At 32.0% G+C, this 20,357-nt stretch overlaps 1 protein-coding gene across 1 annotated transcript in view; it reads left to right on the top strand.

Annotated features, from left to right (window-relative positions):
- The window catches only part of LOC128998909 (cell adhesion molecule Dscam2-like), a 60,398-nt gene that overhangs the window by 17,762 nt on the left and 22,279 nt on the right, over positions 1-20,357 (top strand). Inside the window, exons 9-13 of the mRNA XM_054425265.1 lie at positions 5,514-5,633; positions 6,716-6,877; positions 8,451-8,598; positions 13,451-13,593; positions 15,601-15,732. Coding sequence (XP_054281240.1) covers positions 5,514-5,633; positions 6,716-6,877; positions 8,451-8,598; positions 13,451-13,593; positions 15,601-15,732 — 705 coding nt within the window. The remainder of the gene's footprint in view (positions 1-5,513; positions 5,634-6,715; positions 6,878-8,450; positions 8,599-13,450; positions 13,594-15,600; positions 15,733-20,357) is intronic.

Genomic DNA, 20,357 nt, shown 5'->3' with positions numbered 1-20,357 from the left:
AGATTGTTTGTACCATAGGTTTAAACTAAACATGTTTGTAACAATAAACGTAAGTCTAAAACGAAGGCTTTTAATTCACGGTAATTTTTAACTGGAAAGTTTTCCAGAAAAATTGTTTGACAGTGTATTTCAAACGTAAAGCTAATAACTAAACCTTATAAAAATATATAGTACTTAAATTTGGCAGTATTTCAACATTCATTTTTATCCACCACACCTCATTGTTATTAGCTTAACTAATGACTGGTTTAAATTTCTGACCATCGAGAGGAATTAATAAAATACTGTAGTTACATTAGGTCAAGTATTATCACATGGCGACAAAACCTAGAATGTAACAGTGGAACAAAAATTCAAATTTTGATTATACAAAACTTGAAATGAATAAGCATTAATTAAACACCTTTAAAATCCATGAATGTATATAGTGAATTCCCCTTTAGTAATTCATTCAATATAGTTCCCTGCCTTCGATTTAGGTGTATCCAAGCCTTTGCCGGTTTGTATTTTGAGACTGGAAGGTATTCAAGTCATATGAGCATAAAGCTCTAAACAGATTTTTTAAAGTTGTAAAATCGCTTAATTCGCTAAAGAACTAAAATATTGAGTCCCTTTAGGGTGGTAGGGTGGTGGCTTGTAAGGGATGTGACTATGTAGCTGTTGTAGTGTCCTAGCATGGTACTTGTTGAGCTTGGAGCTGTAATATCGCCGCCTTGGTGACTGCGGCTGACACGTTGCTACCTTCAGCGTCAGGTAACTGCTTCTTCTTCGCATTCGCTTTCTATTTCTACTTCATCTTTACTTCTCACTAAGCACCTTTCGACAAAATGCATTTTGATTTTGAGTCGTGGCAATAAACGTAATGTGTAGGTAAATAGTTGAACACCTGTTGATATAGGTGTAATATTATACCGTGCCCCATTCTGGCAGGCCTTTTATTGAGTAGAATAAACGGTTTCAAATTGCACGGAAATATTGTTAGCTTTGACAGAGGGCTAAAACATCTATTGACAATAATGTAATAAATATAAAAGGGTTTCATTATTTGTGTAAGGTATGTTATTCATGCAAATTTTCAATTGTGCAACAAATTAAGCAAAAAATCCCTTCTCGAACGAATAATTCAAATATAAATACGGCAATTTAGAAAAGTATTTGTAGGATTAAGCCAAAGCCCCAATTTATTTAATCCTCTGTGAAATAAATCCTGAAACATGTGAAATATCGAATTCTCTTTTCAAATAGAATCATGTCTGTTTGTTGACTTCTTTTTTCGATATTTGCATTACGTATAAAAATATTCATTGTTGAAAATGTGAAGATATAAATTTGTTCAGTAACATTTCTATTCAAAAAATTAAGAAACATCGCTAAAATATTTATTCTGTCTGTTATCCGCTTAGACAACCGTGTAAAGGGTGAATGTGTTATTATTCGGCAATATTTGTATGAACCAAACATTAGGTTATTCACTTCTCTCTACTAATGTTTCCTATTTTCTACTGAAGATTGTGAGATGCAGGTAATATTTCAGGCACAGTTTTTTAAAAGAACCCATTCAATAGCCCTAAAATCAATGTAACCATACAATACAATAATGAACTCGTCTTCAAACTGAGAGTAGTTGACAATGTTATTTTTAAATGAAAGTCCAAGCCCTTGCATATATTTTTTCACCAACGCTAGGATAAAAACTACTGACTGCATGGTTATGCTAGAAATAACATTATCGATATTTTACTATTTTAATAGTCAAAAATTAAAGATCGTTGAAGGCGAAATACGATGTTAATAACTGCAAACTACAAATGTCGCAGTTATCATATAGCAGATGACTCTATAAATTTGCACGAGTTTTAGCTCGATAAACTACAGCTTCGTGCCAGCGTGCTTATTTGCTTATTTTTAGACAATATGATTTACATTGCATACTCGTTTAGTACTTTGAATTAAAACAAAAAGCTGATGATGCTTTTAGTAAGTAGAAAACCGCTTCTAAAAACAGAATTATCTTTATTTCATTGTATTAGAAAGCGTGGTTATCAAAACATTATAATGTACAATTAAACATTCCATTAACTAACTTTACACCTATAACAATATTATACGTGATGAAATGATGAATAATAAATAGCAAAAACACTAGGTAATAATAATTGTAATAATTATTACAATTTCTATAACTTTAATAATATTAATAATATATTTTAAATTGTTAATAATAATCACATGATAATTTTAAATGTAAATAGCATACAAAATATTAAAAGTATACAAACCAAAACATTATTTTTATAATAAAAATCAGAGTAGCATTACCTCATTTAATAGTTAGTATGACTATTATGCATTATGACTGACTATCTATGTACATCATAAGCGTTTTTAGCTACTTTTATTATGTTCAAATGATTATGTTTGCTTATCCAACACACTTTTATGGTATTCTAAACGAAAACTATAACAACTTAGCTACAATTTCTTATAAATAAATGGCTGACACAGTTCAATTTCAAGTTTAGTATTTAAAATGTCAAAAAGTTACTTTGTATTATTTTATTAGATGTTTTAACTTGTCCTAACAATATTTTTGTTTTAAATCAATATGAAAATCATATATTTATATTTGAAATATAAAATATTATAAATTTAAATAACAATAAGACTAATAGTCAGAATAGTACATTTAATGTACCAAACTAGTATTCAGGATACAGCGAAATAGGTATTGAAAACTCCTCACCCAAAATGAATAGCATACGAAATATATTTAAAAGGGTTTTAAATCAAGAAACAGAAAATTAATATTAACATTGTACTGATCACAGCCAAACGTATTTCCTTTAATTGAGTTACTTCTTTGACAGCATAACTTTGATTAGACTGAACTTCTTGATGTTACAAGTTTATTGAGATCTCTAATTTGAATATATCGATCTTCTTTGGCACTTTAAAACAATATATTATGTAATGTAGCAATATTACGGCAACTTATGTATTAAACAACAAGAAATATGATTCATATCGCCATATTATTTATTATTTCTGTAGCAAACTGCAATGAGTATTAAATTGAGTTTAAATTTCAACATTAAAAAACTTTCGTCCTCCAAAGAATTTTCTCGAGTAGGCCTAAATTAATATCATTATAATTTATTTCCTTAATTTGGCGGGTTTTATTAACTTTTGTTTAAGAGAAATGCCCTGTCCTAGGGCTGTGGTTTGGTTTTTAGAATTGTTTTGCAGATTGTCAAAAGCTTCAAACATTCCTCGATATACGAATGAGAAATTTAAACAATAACATATCAAATATTTAAAAGATAATTTTGTAAGGACTTAGTCCCTAGTATTTAGGTTACCCAACTATCTGCTATTGATGCTTAATAGCCAAATATTCTTCATATTATTAGATTTATCCTTCTCTAAACAAGTCTAAGTCTAATCCTAAACCATCGGTATTTTTTATGTGGTTGAAACTAAACCATTCAACGTAAGTCTAAAGGAAACAATCTATTATTTTCACTTCTTTACTTGGATAACAACTGCGCGGCTGGGAACACACCACGTGATTTTATCGGATGCGATTGTAAAGTGTATCGTTTGGAAGTAGAAAACATTGAATCTTGTGCGACTGGTCACATAAGTATATACAAATTTGCACACATCACCTTCACTGCAGCATGTCGCGATACTGCCTTGTGAAGTCTGGTCTCAATGAGCGGCCCTTCCCTCGACCGCATGCAATTCTACTCATTATCACATTAGTTTTATATTCAATAAGTAAAGTTTTCAATTATTGTAATTTGTTTACTTCAATTTCTATATACTATGCGATTTGGTTTGGGTTATCAATGAAATATTTTAAACCTTTTTTCATAAAGTTTTGCGTTAAAAAAGTGGGGATCAAATTAGTTTTACTTTTTAACTTTAATTTATATTTATTGTGTGATTATTTAAGCGGTAATATTGAATATTATGAATTTTTCACAAACTCTATATTTATGTGTAAATTTCTATTTAAAATCAAATTTTACATCAATTAGTTTTTGTGGAGTTATTGCAGAGCATTATTGCTGATATTTAAGCTTTTATACTTTCAAGAAGTTCGTCAATTCATTTTACTGAGATATTTTCTAAAGTATTTTCAAATCCTTTCAAAATTCTTCTTAGCTTGACGATTTCTTATAAAAGGATTAACCAAATTTTTTAATTTGCTTTTCTTCGTAACCCCCCGGAAGCCTGTAGGGCACATAAATGTGTACCTCCGACAAGGACATGGTAAACGAGTCATAAGATGGTGGTAGAATCACGTGATATCCTCGCGCAGCGTGACAACCCCCTAATTTTGAAATGAAATTGCATCCGATAAAATCACTTATCGTGTTCTCAGGTTAACGATTAACCTTTTCTATGAACAAATCTCAACCTTTCTCTAATGTGTACTCTAATGCTATATTACATGTGTAAGTGTTGTACCGGTCTTTCACTCCATTTGCCATGGCCGAGGCCCCGCTCCATCAGGACAGTTTGCGTGGCCTGGTGTTTATGGACAGCTTTTCTTCTTGCAGCATAACGTATGTGTGTGTGTGTTTGAGAGTGAGTCTGTGTGCGTGGATCTGGTTTGGTTTGAGACACTTGCTGTGGAATGATACTGCTCCACCTTGACAAGATGCAGCCGAATTTGTTTTATTTTGTTCATTATGTTGTTCAATTGTTCAATAGTTTTAAGTGTTGACCATACTTTCTTTAAATATTATATTCGTTAATATAAATAATGTGAAAAATAATCATTTGTTAATCCATCCAATAACTTGTTCAATTGGTATTTTTTAGAGATATTTGGCATATCAAAGGTTGAATAAATCTTAATGCATTTGTACATGTTGTTTTTACAGCCATATACTGTACTGTTAGGTACGATAAATAATAATATTGAAAACAATATTAATTTTCTTTTTTAAGGACTCAATTATCTTCTCTCTATTAAAAAAAAATATTATCAGCAATCGTTGACATGAGCTGAAACGTTGGAGTATCACAGAATCCTTTCTACTATTCAGAATTATTGGTAAATATTCAAGTCGGTTCTTAGCTTTGTTTTGATTCCCTGCTCTTAATTTCCTTTTGTCCCATGATCAGCGTGTGGATTTTCGGGGGAATATGAAAAAATACACCAAGTTACAGCCAATTCTTGAAAAAGTACATTTTTATTTGATCGATGTTTTCTCTGTGCATTTATCTTAATTCGAAAATGCAATAATTAGAAATGTGATATGGGTTTCTTGAAAGAAATTGAAAAGAGATTTAATATTATTTTAATAACCATATTTTTACGTTGTAAACCCTTCGAGATCTCCCTAAATATATAAAATATGATTAATCAATGTCTATAACAGATTGTGATGCTATTTTGGTACACTTTAACTAAACCAATTAGTTCTTCCCTTGTAATATTGTTTAACGATTTGTTGAAACCAAGCTAACCCAAATACTAAAGCTAATGGTAATTGCAGTGCCTCCAACATGGGTGGTAGAGCCTCAAAACAAAGCAGCTAAGCTGGGCCAGGTGGCAGTACTGGACTGTAAGGTGGAGGGGTTTCCACAACCAACAGTCGTATGGAAGAAGGTATCAGGTATGGCTTACAGAACTAAACAACAAATCCCAATTGAGGTTAGGTATTTTAAAAAATGTTTTTTTTTCAAGAGGTTAAAGGCCCCTTTTAATTTGCGTTTGTTCGGTCAAAGACCTCTGGGAAGTGAGTGGAACGTATGAAGCAAAGCAAGGGATGAGATGGTACAGAAGTATGGCACAGAATAAGCATGATCTGCACCGAGCCGGGACGTGAACTTACAAAATCATACACTAAATTGGCTTCAGAGTCCGTCGTTCCACGGAGTCACCGATTCATTCACCAATTCTCTTACCATGCGCGGAAATATATGACCTGGGAACACTCAATAGTTTGACACGGTGGTGTAGGAAAGGTTTTGGCGTTGTTGAATATAGGATTTTTAGTTATCAATCACCAACATTTAGTTTTAATTTGTCTACAAAAAGGATTTCATCGCACTTGATAAGGTAGGTTATGTTAACAGACGAATAACGGCTTGTTAGTTTTGTTAACTGAATAGAATAATTAGGCGTCCTACAACAGCTAGTTGTATAAACACCGATATTGCATCAATATCGGTTGCAATGTTTTTATTATTGCCATTAAAGTCATGGGCAAGTGTCTCATAACTTCCTTAAGGAATAGTCAAATGATTATTCCTTAACTTATTACAAAATCCCAATTCGTGTTTCTGTCTTTTTCTTGTAGCTCTATTTCTCCTTCTGTTCTTATTCTTTTTACTTTTAAAAATTTTTTCCGATTTTGTACAATATTTTTCATTATTCCTTGTTTCTATTTACTTTCAGGGTTTGGTGTCATATGTTGCTTGGATTTAGGAATGGGAGGGTTTGCATTTGTTAGACAAACAGGGCTGTAAGTAGGAGAGAGACTAGTCTATATTTGTAGAATTAATTAGACCGTTTCGAATGATAACCCTGGTCAGAATTTAAGAAAATAATTTTAGTGTGTATCGGAGTGTATTTGTGTGAATCCTTCAGCGTATAGTTACAATTATTTACGTCAACATTTGCTAGCTATCTGTATAGTTTCTATGTTCACCAGATAATAGTAACTGGGTTGATTTACCTTATGATATTTTCCAGGTGAGACACTAGGCCACTACCGTGACATCACCACAGGGGTTCTCTCCAACGGTTCTCTGGTCATCGACAACGTACGGCAAGAGGAGCAAGGACAATATCTATGTGAAGCCAGCAACGGGATAGGGGAGGGACTTAGTTCTGTTGTCACTCTAACAGTTAACGGTAATTATTAATTATGTAAAACGATTTATATTGTAAGGTACAACACAAACTGTGAATAACAGAGCCGTCATTTACATCTAAAGCCTCCAAGCGGTGAAAAATACCCGATTGTGGTTCAAAGCTTTGGATGTATATCGGTCGCGCGCTGAGAGATGGTTGTATCGTCTTTGACAATGAATAATCAACTCATCCCACTACTATTGCTGACTAGGCTTGATCAAGTATTCATATTCAAATGCAACGTTGCAGCGTCTTGTGGTTACATACAGATAACAACTTCATTTGTAGAGCATCTAAAATATTATTCACAAATTTACATTGTGTTGTAGTTAAACGAGTACTCTCCGTACATTTAGTTTATATCAATCTTTTACTAACATTTTAGCGTAATCCAATTAAATCCTAGAATATTTAAAAATGCTTTCAAAAATAATGTGTTAAAAATACACTAGGCTTGTTTTCAATCAAGCTAGATACCAGTATAAAAATATTGTAAATCAAAATGTTGCCTGTATTTCTATAATTGTGAAAAATGTGTTATTAAAAATCATAAAATTTTATTAACTTAGGTCAAGTGATATATACACGGTATTTCCGAATTGCCTGGATATGATTTGTGGACTTATTCCCTGGGCTGAGACAAACATAAGACACCCCATAAGAATGGGTCTAAAGTGCCTAGATTTCTGTCTGTCGATCTGTTTGTGATTTTTATAATTTGTTTAATATCTTAAACATTTTTCAAGATGGAGATTTTAAATTTGGTGTGAATGTGTAGTTCTTAAAGTAAAAAGAACTCTGAAAGTTTCGTTCCAATATCTCAAGCCATTTCAATATGGCGGCCATTTAAAATCTTTAATGCCAAATTTCATGAAAACCGTAAATATTGAGAAAATCTTTTTCCGTATCAAAAGGATAGAAAACCTTAATACAAATCAAATGAGACCTTGTTTGTAAAAATCGGATGAAAAACAACTGAGTTATGAGTTTTTTCTACATTCGTATACAGAATTTAATAGGACTACCATAATTGAGTATGTATTTCACCAGTTTTAATTACATAATCATATATTTTTTCGTCTAGGAACCATTAGTGAAGGTGATTTTGTTAATAGCAAAAAGTTGTTGGTATAATCATAGTTGTCTTTATATTCTAATTACTTGCTTAATATTCTAATTACTAACTTGAATGTCTGAAGTAAACTTCAGCTATAGTGGGTGATTACAGAGTAAACGATGGGTTCTGACAGTATTAATGATTCGTAAACATATGGATTGCTGTTTTTTATATTCATGTTAAGTGCCAATCAAGTAAACTGTTCACACAACTTCATTACTTAAGATTACAAACGGAAATAATTATTTATTTGTCAGATCAAACAAAGCTAATTTTCATTAATAAGTTCATACAGAATGTAAAAAAAAGTATTAAATGTGGTTGATCTTATCGATATAAGATCAAAAAAGTAGTAACTATACTATTACCACAAAAGTAATCAACCAACCATGCATATCTAAATAATAAATCCATCAACACCATTACAATACTGATGTCTTCTTGTGGTTTTTTTAGCTCCAGTACATTTCAAGGTGAGGTCCAAGAAGGAGTTGGTTCGCAGAGGAGGCACAGCGGTGGTACAATGCCTCGCTCATGGAGACCTTCCGATCAACCTCTCCTGGAGGAAGGAGGGTAGCTTCATCGACCTTGGAGGAAGAATAAGGTTAGAGTAAAAAAAGTGCCAGAGTAAGTTGTAGATAAAAAACAGTGCTGTAATCTGAGTTAAAAAATATAACCCAACGCAGAAAGAATTTATTAGGTAATACCAAAGATTAAATACTCTCACTTATAGGTTTATAATCATTATGGACCAACTAAACACAGTTTTAGGCATGTTTATGTGCGTTCAGATCATTACTTATATATTGATGATTCATCAAATTTAAGACTTATCAGATAAAACAACACATTCCTTAATTATTCATTGTTTTCTGGTATTTTAAACTAAGGTTGAAGCACACTTTGGAAATATTTATCCTCAAATGAAAAATAAATATCGGATTGTCATCAACGCTTCTAAGCTTACCGAGCATTAAAAAAGCTTCAGGTTTTACGATCAAAAGGAAAGCCTACTTGAAGTATCCAAACTTAAATAGTTTCTAATACATTATTTATATATTTTAGTTTTTAGGGAATAACCTATTACCGTAGTACTCATGTGAAGACCTGGACCCGGGACCGATTTACTTTTTCGGTTTGAGGTCCCTAGAGGCCAAAAACACCATCCAACCGTTCAAATTCATATATAAGTTAATATATATATGACCGTTAGCACGATAACTCGATGAAAAATGATCCGATTTAAATGAAATTTGGTATAAACGTCTAAACCTACATTTATTCGAACGAGTTCGCGAATCGGCATGATCAGACTACGGGAACAGGGGTTCATGGGGGGTTTAATGGGGTAAAAATAGACTTTTCCCATTTTTTTACCATAAAAACTCAAAATTTCTCAATTTATTTCCAAACCATTTTGTAGAGCTTAAAAAAACAAATAATTGAGTATATTGAAGTGTTATTATGCACCTAAAGGTCACGGAAAAAATTCAAAAGATTGTAAATTAAAAATTCCCATGTTATTTTTATGGAGAATCTGTTGTACAGTAGTTTGCTTGTTCATGATCATATTTTGATCAAATTTGGAAAATACATTCATTTCTTACACCATTTGACAACAAAAAACACTTTCTTACCCCCCCTGTTGAAGTAAACCTAAGTACTCGTTAAACTAACGGAAAGTAAATGAAAGATACGTCTAATAACACTTAAAACATATATTTACGTATACTGTTACTCACAAGACGGTAATAATACAAAAAAGATGGTAAGTGGTGATCCGGTGATCGATTTCGATTGGACACTCCAATCATCATCAGACCCATAGGCTTTCTTAATTCTATTTAAATAGGGAATAAATGTGATATTGTTAAGGAGGCATTTTAGTGTAAATCCAATCAAATGGAAATTCGCCTAGTCCACAGGTTTGCTGTGGAGGGTTTTTTTTTTATTTCTGCGTTTCATAATATTCAAACATTATTTATAAAAAATTGTATACAATTTTATTTTAATTATTTAAAACCTCCAGCTTTAAATAGTTTTATTTCTTATGGTCGTGACTTTTATTTCTCATATGTGGTTAGGGATTTAACAACTCTAGCAACCGGATGCCGAGAGGAAAATAAATGATTTAAATGAAATAAAATAAACGTTTTACTAATTTATTTGTTTATATTTATGTATTGGTAACTTAGTACGTTTTAGCGAATTTCCCTATAGAAGTAGCTATTACCGTAGGTGGCACGGTAAGACCTAGGCCCGGGACCCATTTACTTTTTCATTTTGAACTCCCCAGAGGCCAAAAACACCATTCGTTCAAATTTTTATATATATATATATATATATATATATATATATATATATATATAGATTTTTATATATATATATATATACGTCCATGAAAGCGATAACTTGAGTAATTTTTGTGCGATTTTGATGAAATTTGGTTTAAAGGTGTAAGGCGGGATAAACTTGAATGAGTTCGCGAACCAGTATGATCGGACCATGGGAACGGGGTTTTACGGGGGGTTTTATGGGGTAAAAATTGGTTTTTCTCATATTTGACCCTCAAAACACAAAATTTTACAAATTTTCTCTACACTATTTTAAAGAGCTTAAAAAAACAAATAATTTAGTATATCAAAGTGTTTCTGTACAGTTATCGGTAAAAGAGAAAATTAAAAAAAAAACTATAAATTTAAAAATCCTATGTTATTCTTATGGAGAATATTGTAAAATGTTGTAGTTTGCTTGTTTATGGATATATTTTTACCAAACTTGGCTAATTTATTTATTTTATACTAAACTCTTAATATTTTACAAAAAAATATACTTTATTAGTTTTCTTGTAGTAGCAAACCTAGGTACACATTAAAGCTAATGTTATTTAAATAGGTTTAATTAAAAATCAATTCACACAAATGGAAATTCGCTTAGTCGGCAGGTTTGCTGCGGCGGGGGTATTATTCTTATTTTATTATTAGCTTAGCGATAAAGCTACTAGTTATTGAAAGTTTCACTATCCGTGATTAAATACAAACGTATACTTATGATTATTTTTTATGACAAAAGTCCTAAATTACTTGAGAGGGTTCATTTACGTGTTTAGGTACCACAGTAGAATATCAAACTGTGGCATGGCGTGCTCTATAGGAATATGTAGTGTGTTTACGGTCTTTGATGTTTCACTAAGTTTTCAATGACAGAGAGCAGTGATTGACCCCTATTATCGGCAATATTTGCCTCAGGGACAGACCTTTACTGTAATATTCTTCCATCACCACCGGAATATGGGTAAATTATAATTGTTTTTTAATTGTGTTATATAATGAATATTTGCTGTATATAATGAGCATTTACTCGTATACATAACTTAAATTTATTATTTGATGTATGCGGTCGGGTTTATTTCCGTAAAAAATCGTTTTGTAAAAACATTATTCGTAAACAAATTCACCAAATAATTTTCGAATACGAGTAGGTTAGTAAAGAAATTTAAGCCAAATTCTCGTATACAGTTTCAGATTTATACGGGGTGTAATTATTGTTATATCGTTATTTACCATAGAAATCTTTTTAATAGGAAAAAAATATTGAATAATTATTCTACTCCAAAAAAATATATACTTTCTAACAAATGAATAGTTTGTGTTCATTTTTTAATACAAATGTTAACCTCATAACATTTCGAACTAATTATCACATGTTTTCACCAAAACTATATATTTTCCAGAAGGACATAACGCGCAATACCATCAAATAACAGAATGGCTCTAGTAATTCGATTTGCAATGTTTCATATGTTACTCAATTTAAGCACATACGTCCATTATAACCCAACACTAATTTAGTTGCAAAGTTGATTAATACCCACGTCGCCATTGGAACCAATATCCCCCTGGCGGCGTTGCACTATTTCACGTTAATTATTCACATTGCGCCCATCGTTAACGGCTTTTAAATATTTATTGCTGGAGCGTTCTCGAGTGCTTCCAATAGAATTTTTATAAGTTTTCTCGCAAATAACTTGTGATAGAAATTATCTGGGTCGAGTTCATGGTAAGCTGCCGGCACAACTACTTTAATTGTTCGGAATTTAATTTAAGGCAATCTTGTCAATAAATCACCTTTATATTTAACAAAGATTAAAATACAGGGGTTTTCTAAACTAATGGTACATTTTCGAATCCTTATACAAAAATGACCTGATGTAGGAAAATGAGGTTCGTATCCCTAAATTCTTTGGCTAAAATATTGTTGTTGCACTGTCGTGGAAAACAGCTGTTTAATTGTTGTCGTTGACATTTGCGGTTACTAAAAATATTTAATTTTGAACTAAAAACATATTTTATAATCAGGAGAAAGCAAAGTGCGTGGTGCTGTTATGTGAATTAAAGTCAGTTGTTTTAGTGGAATGGCTTTTGGAAGACTATTTTACAGAAATGTTCCTCCTAAAAATAACATCAGACGTTGGAGTAAATAAAACATAGTGACGCGATTAGTACAAAGACTCTGTGTCTAAGGGGAGAAAGAGGTAACAATCGAAAACGTAAGACAATCTTGCCTTGAAGGTCAGGATTTAACTATATGTGGTTTTTTTATGGAGATAAGTAAAACATCTCGTGTACTCTAAGAATATTCGTGATGTTGCTCATTTAAAGGAATGTATTTATGAAGCAGTATCATCGGTAACAAGAGCCATGTTGCACAGCGTAGGCCAAAATCGACCATCGATTAAAATGTCTGCTGAGTATCCAATAGTTTAAGTATGGAAAAGTATTAAATGTATCAATAAAAACCTTTTTTAGTGAGGGTTTTTGTAAATAAATTGTTTTAAGATGCCCTTCACTGTTATCTTTTTTTTACATTTTAAATCGTGCCATTAACTTAGGAAAACCCCGTTTATGCTACATTATTTCATTCACGACGTTGAAAATTTCACATATGGACTGTTTGTAATAATGTTTTTCCAATGCAATAAATACGTTTCGTTATCATGAACTTAACTGTTACATTGTAACAGTTTTGATCCACATTTTAAATATACCACTTTGGTAAGGATTTCGTGCACTTTTAAAGTCCATTTCTCTAGCACCTTCAAATTTAAACAGGTGTCCATTCACTCGTATATTTTTATATATGCCTTTTCACATTTCATATCCAAGTATGAATAAATATTTTCTCCTTTATTAAGGCAAACTAAGGACCTCATTGTCTTTTCTTACAATTAATCCCTAAACACGTTATAATAATAATAACATTTGATGTAGAAATAGACTAAGAAAACGACGAAAACTACAATATAAATAGTTATTTATTCCCCTATCATTCAGTCATGTGACCTCGACACTCCACGACAATACAGTTACGATAATGTTCTTTCGTGAATTTTTTTATAGCAATTCAACGAGTTGTTTAGAATAATTATTTTAAAGTCTCTTAATTTTTTTGTACAGTGTGAAAAACGCAACATCTCCTGGAGGGTTGATCTCAGAGCTGTCCATCAGAAGTGTTCGAACAGACGACAGTGGAGTGTACACTTGTATTGGGCGCAACCACTACGGCCACGACCAGTCCACGATACACCTACTTGTCCAAGGTACAAGTATGTTCCTTACCGTCCAAGTATTGTACAAGGCGTTACAAACGTTCTGAGCATTGACTTTCCTTCTCCACCCCTACACTAACTCTTTTTCCACCATAAACACATTTCTCTCTTTTCCACTTTATAAGGTAACCGATGATGGTATTGATAATAGAAAAAAAAATCTATGTATGCTAAATTTGTTGAAAAAAGGTTTTGGCAATGAAGTTTGATTTATCTTCCCCTCAAGCCATTGTAACAACACAAAACATAAATATATTATTTTTCTAATTTCAATTGCGTTAATTATTTCATACCAAAACTAGAACAACAGTACAAAATCTCCTGTAACGTTCATTTTCAACCAGGGTGATTAGGCTCAGCAAATCCGTACTTTCAGATCCTCTTAACCTGAGCCTGTATGGACAGTGACAAAACACATGCGGCATGTAATGGACCTAATCCCAGCATGAGCTGAAGGCCCTGGTTAGGCTAACTGTATTGATTACATACAGGGCCAGGGGACGCCCTTAGGTTTAGTAGTTAAATTAGTTAACGCCAATCGCATCAATATGCAAGGATTCATCCTTTGTAATTAAAATGTCACCTGCTTTATAACTATCTGTAAGGGGAGACATTTTTTCTGGGGTGAAAGTTGGACTTGATTTTTAAAATGGTTCTAACTTTATTACTCGTAACAGCTTTAGTTTGATTTTCTGATATGATATATTTGTTTCCTAAATAAGTGTCTTAGAGCAAACAAAATACAAAAGTTAAATTTATCTCAGTCCTTCCTTAAACGTCACATTTAAAAAGCATCTGGCCATTTAAACGTGTACATTGTGTATAAAATGTACAAACCCCTTCAAAACAATAATAGCTTGGGTAAATACAACACATTAGCACATAATATTGGTATAAGAATTCAATCAAAATTTTATTATTAAAGTTAATAATGACATTTATATGGTGTGAATATCATATTTTAACTACATATCAGGTAGTTATTTACAACTATAAACTGTAACGTAAGTATTTCATTTGTTTGGAATGTGGAAGCTTATATATTTTACTTACGTCTTTGATCACTTCTGATCATCAGTCTACAAACTTTCGTTGTAAAACCTCTTAAAAGATTCCGGTACTTTGGTGTTATACCGACCACACCTAATAATAACCTAACTTAAAGGGTGGACTATGTTTTAGGTTAGGTTAGGTTAGGATAAAAACACTGTTCTAACCTAACTTAACACAACCAAACTCGAACAGATTGAAATTCGTTTTTGCGTTGTTAATCGTTTATTAATCGTTATCTCATTGTTACGACCAAGTCAACAGTGATTCATTAACCGCGGGCCGCTGCTGGTGACGCTACTACAGCGAACCGTTGTATCTCAAAGACAGAAAAGATAATACCGACAACAATGCAGTCGTAAATACCTGTAAATGATTCAATTCTACTAAACAAAGAACTCTGTCATTGAAAACCTAAGTTTTGTACACTTTAATGCTCATGTTTAACAAGTTTTGGAGTTGTGGCAACCATATATAAAACACCATAGTCCCTTAGTAGATTTTCCATCCTTATGGACAGCTGAAGCCAATTTTATCGTTAGTTCTGTCCGGCGCTTTTTAGAGGTCGTGTTTTGTTTACAATTTGTTTCTTGTTATTTCAGTACCCTTTTTAAAAAATAAAACGATATAATCATAAATAATAACTCATCCTCTATTTATATAACCAAACAGTAAAGTACAAATCATGAAATTAACTCTTAAATAATATAAACAAAATCTCGTCGAAACTAGCCACTAGTGTCACCGGACATGAACTAGACACGAAAAATGAGCTTAAACATTTACAATAGGATGGGAAGTCTACTTGTGTTGGTTATTTTACGTGGATTTTGACCCTTTTTTCATGTGCATGTTCAGCAATTCCATTGTTGATACTTTATTTCCATCTGGTTAAAGCTTCTAATGGACAATCTTGCTACCACTTGACTATTTGTTGCCTGTTTGCAGACGTGCCAGGCAAGCCCTTCAACGTTCGCCTGGTGGACCACAGCAGTAGGCAAGTGCAGCTGTCTTGGACCCCACCTCAGGATGGTAACAGCCCTATAACTCGGTATATTATTCGCTACGCACCCCTACAAGGTTAGTGAAATTCCAAGCATGAACTAATAGTGAATTATTGTAATAGCAAGTAATATATTACTGGCGTTGCGTTGGGGGAAACCATATTTTCGTCATACAGCTGAAACAACTGTTATATTTCATCCATTGTGGGGCTTAAGTAGTTTTTATTACTACAATTAAACGGCATATTATAAGAGCAAAGCAGACGGAAATCATGTGAAGGAGGACTTTATAAAGGTAAACAATTAACGACATTTTTTTAAAATTAATTAGCCAGTCAAAAATGGTGCAGTGTGATGGTCAATATAGTTCTATTACGGGAGAAAATGTATTTTTTTTTCTCGATCATGTATTTGGACTTAACATAGGTTACTAACACCCCCAACCAGTCGTTCGTGTAGGAAAAAATCAGTTTGACATGCACAAGGTAATTATTATATTAGCGATAAAATATATATTTACACTAACTATTTATTTTTGTTGTTATGTGTTCTGTATTGTAAGATTTTTATTAAAATCTTAATTTTATTAAAAAAATTGGTAAATACAAGGTTAGGCTTTTTGGTCAGAGCTACGAATTCCCTAATCGCCAGCACCAATAAATTTAGTTGGTTCTAAGTGCAATGGAATATGAATTACAATAGTTCTGAAGTACAATGAAGTAAAATAGTTCTGGCCTACAACACACAACATATATCAGAAATTTAAACAGTACTGGTAAATAATTAGCCCCAACAACCCAGGTCACTAAACACATTCCAGTTTCTCCATATGGTTTATTAAACCGGGCTCATAGTAAAAAGGAATTCACACTCATTGGTTCTATTCTCAGTGAAAAATAACATTGACTTGGGTGCGGCTAGAAAGACACATACATTTTTTATAAATTTCAAAGCATAAAATAAAACAACTAAATATGTGTACATATCTAATGTGTACACCGTGGTAAATATGTGTATGTGCTTGGTTTAAAAGGTATAACAATATTAAAGAGGTACAACACTAATTTAAAATATATCCAAAATCCTACAAAAACCTACAGTTGGTGATTCACTATGAGACTATTTGTTGTGCCTAACACTTTCAATATTACCGATTGGCGCGGAATTGAATTTTAAAATAACAAATTGTTCAATTGTTGGTAGCATTAAGCTGATCTGAATGGTTAGTTACCGTAACTAGCTAGTTTAGCAATAACAATTATTCAAGGCACGTAGGGTTAATTTGAATACAACATAGGCCTGCAATGCTTCAAAGGGTTCTACACTTTGGAGAGGATCCGTGCCCTAGAGCAGCCCTAGTAGGGTCTCCAATCCCTGAAAGCTTACGACCATCATCAAAAGATTCGAGAACCTTTTTGTGTGACGCACGTAAAAATACCTCATTATGTGTTCTTTATTTGTAGAAAACGTTAATAGTATACTGAAACCATCGTTCTTTATTTATGGTAGGATTATTAGTATTATTATTATTGTTATAAATACTTACACTTGTTATTTTCATTCAGTTTTTACTCTCATAAATTGTTTATTATGAAAAAATTTGAACGGAATTTAGTTACCTTATGTATGTTTTTATTTCTTTCTCCCCCATACACAGTATGTGGAGAAAGGTATTGTTTTCGTCAAAATTTTCGAGTTTGATTTTGAGTGGATATATATCTATTTTGGGTCCCCCTAAACCGAAAAAAATGCTTTTAGAAGTGATGTCTGTGTGTTTGTATATCTGTGTATATGGATGTGTACAGAACTACAGACCACACCTGATGTCCGATTTTGATTAAATTTGGTATGCAGGTACTAATCATGGTAGCTCCAGGTGTTTTTTATTTTTTTTTATTTATATTTTTAATGGGGATTTTCCCATAAATACCCATAAAATATCAGAAAAATATGATTTTCTCAAAAATGGCCCAAACGATTTTGAAAAAGATTTAGTATGTTATAGTCCTTTAGATTTTGAACAAAATGGGACAAATTCCAGTTCCGTAAAAATTACGGTTCAAAAGTCAATGTAATTTATGTTATTTTCCCATAAGATTACAAAAAAACTGACTTTGGAAAAGAAACCCGGTAAGGACGATAACACATTAATAATTAATGTGTTATCGTCCTTATAATTCTAAACAAAACAATGCAACCCCATTACTGTAACAATTACGGTTCAAAAGTTATCGCAACATTTGTGATCTTTTTCCTACAAAATTGTAATAGTTACTCCCACCGCTTATCAATGATTAAGGTTGTTGACAAGCTTATGGGAGAAAGTATGTGTCAGATTGCTGATACCATTTATACTTTATTATCAATCGCTTAAGTAAATAAAATTTTGTCGTTCATCCTATGCAATATTTTCACACTAGTTTTAGCCAAACAGATTATTTAAGGACAATAATATTACCACTGGTAATTCGAAGCTTTGACTTATAAAGTAGTTACTGCATACTGCTGTGCAACGGGATTATTAAAATAATATAATATCGATAAACGTAACCAAATCAATAATGTTTCTTTTGACCGTGTTTACGTGTTCGCCTGTTATTAATGGTTACAAAAGTGTTTGGTACAAAGTAGAGCGTAACCATCGTGGTAACGTAGTCTTAGGCATACACTCTAGATCCGTACGCACGTGAACATTAATCTAAATGTTATAGGTTTCCATTTTTATTTCTTTCGAGTGCGACTTTGTTAAAATTACGGCTTCGGAGGTTGATGTGTCTATCACAGTCAGGAGCACTAATTATGCAGAAGATATGCCTAGAACTTCTCCAAAGGATACAGTAGAATGGTCGATGACCTGAGTAACTATTAGTAATATTAGAGAAAACGGTGTTCTTAAATAATAATTTAATTTTAAATATCGAATACCGTACATCTACACTTTACATAAGCGTCTAAGCAAAAAAAAAATAAAATAAAATAAATTTATTTATAAAACGATATTGTATAAACGAACGTTTTAAACTTCGCCGAATGTATATGTAGAATTTTTAATATTTAAGTATCACTTCACTTATATATGCTATTAACATTTGATTCACCCAAAATATTAACCAAAGGAATATTTTGTTGATGTTTGGGGAGTAGAATCAAATAAGTTGCAGGAACAAACCCTCTTCAACCACGACTTAAGAGCCCTTGAGAGACTAAGTTAATTACACGCGTTCTACGTTAATGAGGTTTCCCGAAGGAAAACATTTCATCAGAATATTCTAATTAGTATTTTTCACTTTTATCTTGATTAGGAATTGTTTACTTTTACTCTTTATTTGTGCCAAGAATTTTTCGCGTGAACTGTTTTTTAAATAACATTTTACGATTAGTGAACGTTGTAGATAAAAGAAAGCTTGGATCGAGATACGATATTTTTACTCTGAGTTTTCATATTTCGGTTTGAGATAAAAATGTTTTTATCTAAAATACTTTGAGGGATCTTATTCACTTGCAAAAACCTTTTTATAAAAGAACATCGCATTGATAAATTATTTCAAAATAATTATGTTTCGATTAAATTATGTATCTAAAATTTATAAATTTGAGCATCTTATGAAAATAGCGTAAAGAATTCAGTTATTTAATCTTCATGTATCCATTATAATGTTGATGTTATCATCCACATAGTGTTAAATGTATTAGTGTACGAGTCTATGTGTTTTATTCGGATTTTTGTTTGTGTACATATCAGAATTTTGTTCCCCTTAATCTTAAAAAATTATTTAGAGAATTTATATGCATTATATACTTAACTATGCTCAGATTAAAAGGTATTACAATATTTCGGGAAATAAAGTTTATTTTTGACAGCACAACGTTACATCATTATTTTGTTATAACATTTTGTACAAAATAAACACCAGTGCAGTTTCAAGTTTGCAGATTTGATTGGATCCATTGCTCGTTATAATTGATTGCGGTATTTTGGAACCATTAGTGAGCATAAATATGATATGACCAACGGATTATTTGGTGCATACGCGTATAACGCAAACAGTGGTATTGTTTTACCTTATCCGGTTACGTATAAATGTAAAATATTAATTTATATTTGAAAAAATAGTGTTGGTAAACTGCTATTTTTGGAGAATTATTAGTGCCAAAACCAGTTATGACTGATTACGCCCAGCAAAAAGTCCATTTTTATACCTAATATCAATAAATATTTTAACGACTGGTGACATTAAAAAAAATCGGTCAGGGCTTAGGTCTTACCATGCCACCTACGGTAATAGTTACATCGCTATAAGGAAACAAGGAACAACAAGAATGGGTATGTCAAAGTGTATGTAGTTTTCTATAACTATCATTTTGTTTTGTGACCTTTTATATATTTAGTTTTTATTGATGTGTGTATACAAATCCTATGAAATTGCCGGTCAGGATAAACTGTATACAGTAATTGTAGGCAAAATGTTTCTAATCCAAATTCAAATGAAAAAACCGTGTCTTAGTAAATTATTACTATCTTTGGTATAATAATACTAATACGTAATAACGTTACTATTATACCATATAATTTTATTCACCTGGTATTGCATACAGCATTGCATTCTGAATGCTCTCATAATGTTAACATTTATTCCTTTTCTAGTCCATCTGCCTAAGTCCATATTTTTGTTTAGGAATACGCATGGAAACCTAAGCAAC

This window comes from Macrosteles quadrilineatus, unplaced genomic scaffold (genome assembly GCF_028750875.1).
Source record: "Macrosteles quadrilineatus isolate MER2022 unplaced genomic scaffold, UCM_ALF_1.0 Scaffold_7__1_contigs__length_78375512, whole genome shotgun sequence".
Classification (NCBI taxonomy): Eukaryota; Metazoa; Arthropoda; class Insecta; order Hemiptera; family Cicadellidae; genus Macrosteles; species Macrosteles quadrilineatus.
Note: the sequence above shows the minus strand (reverse complement) of the source record. Positions and strands in the feature narration are given on the sequence as shown.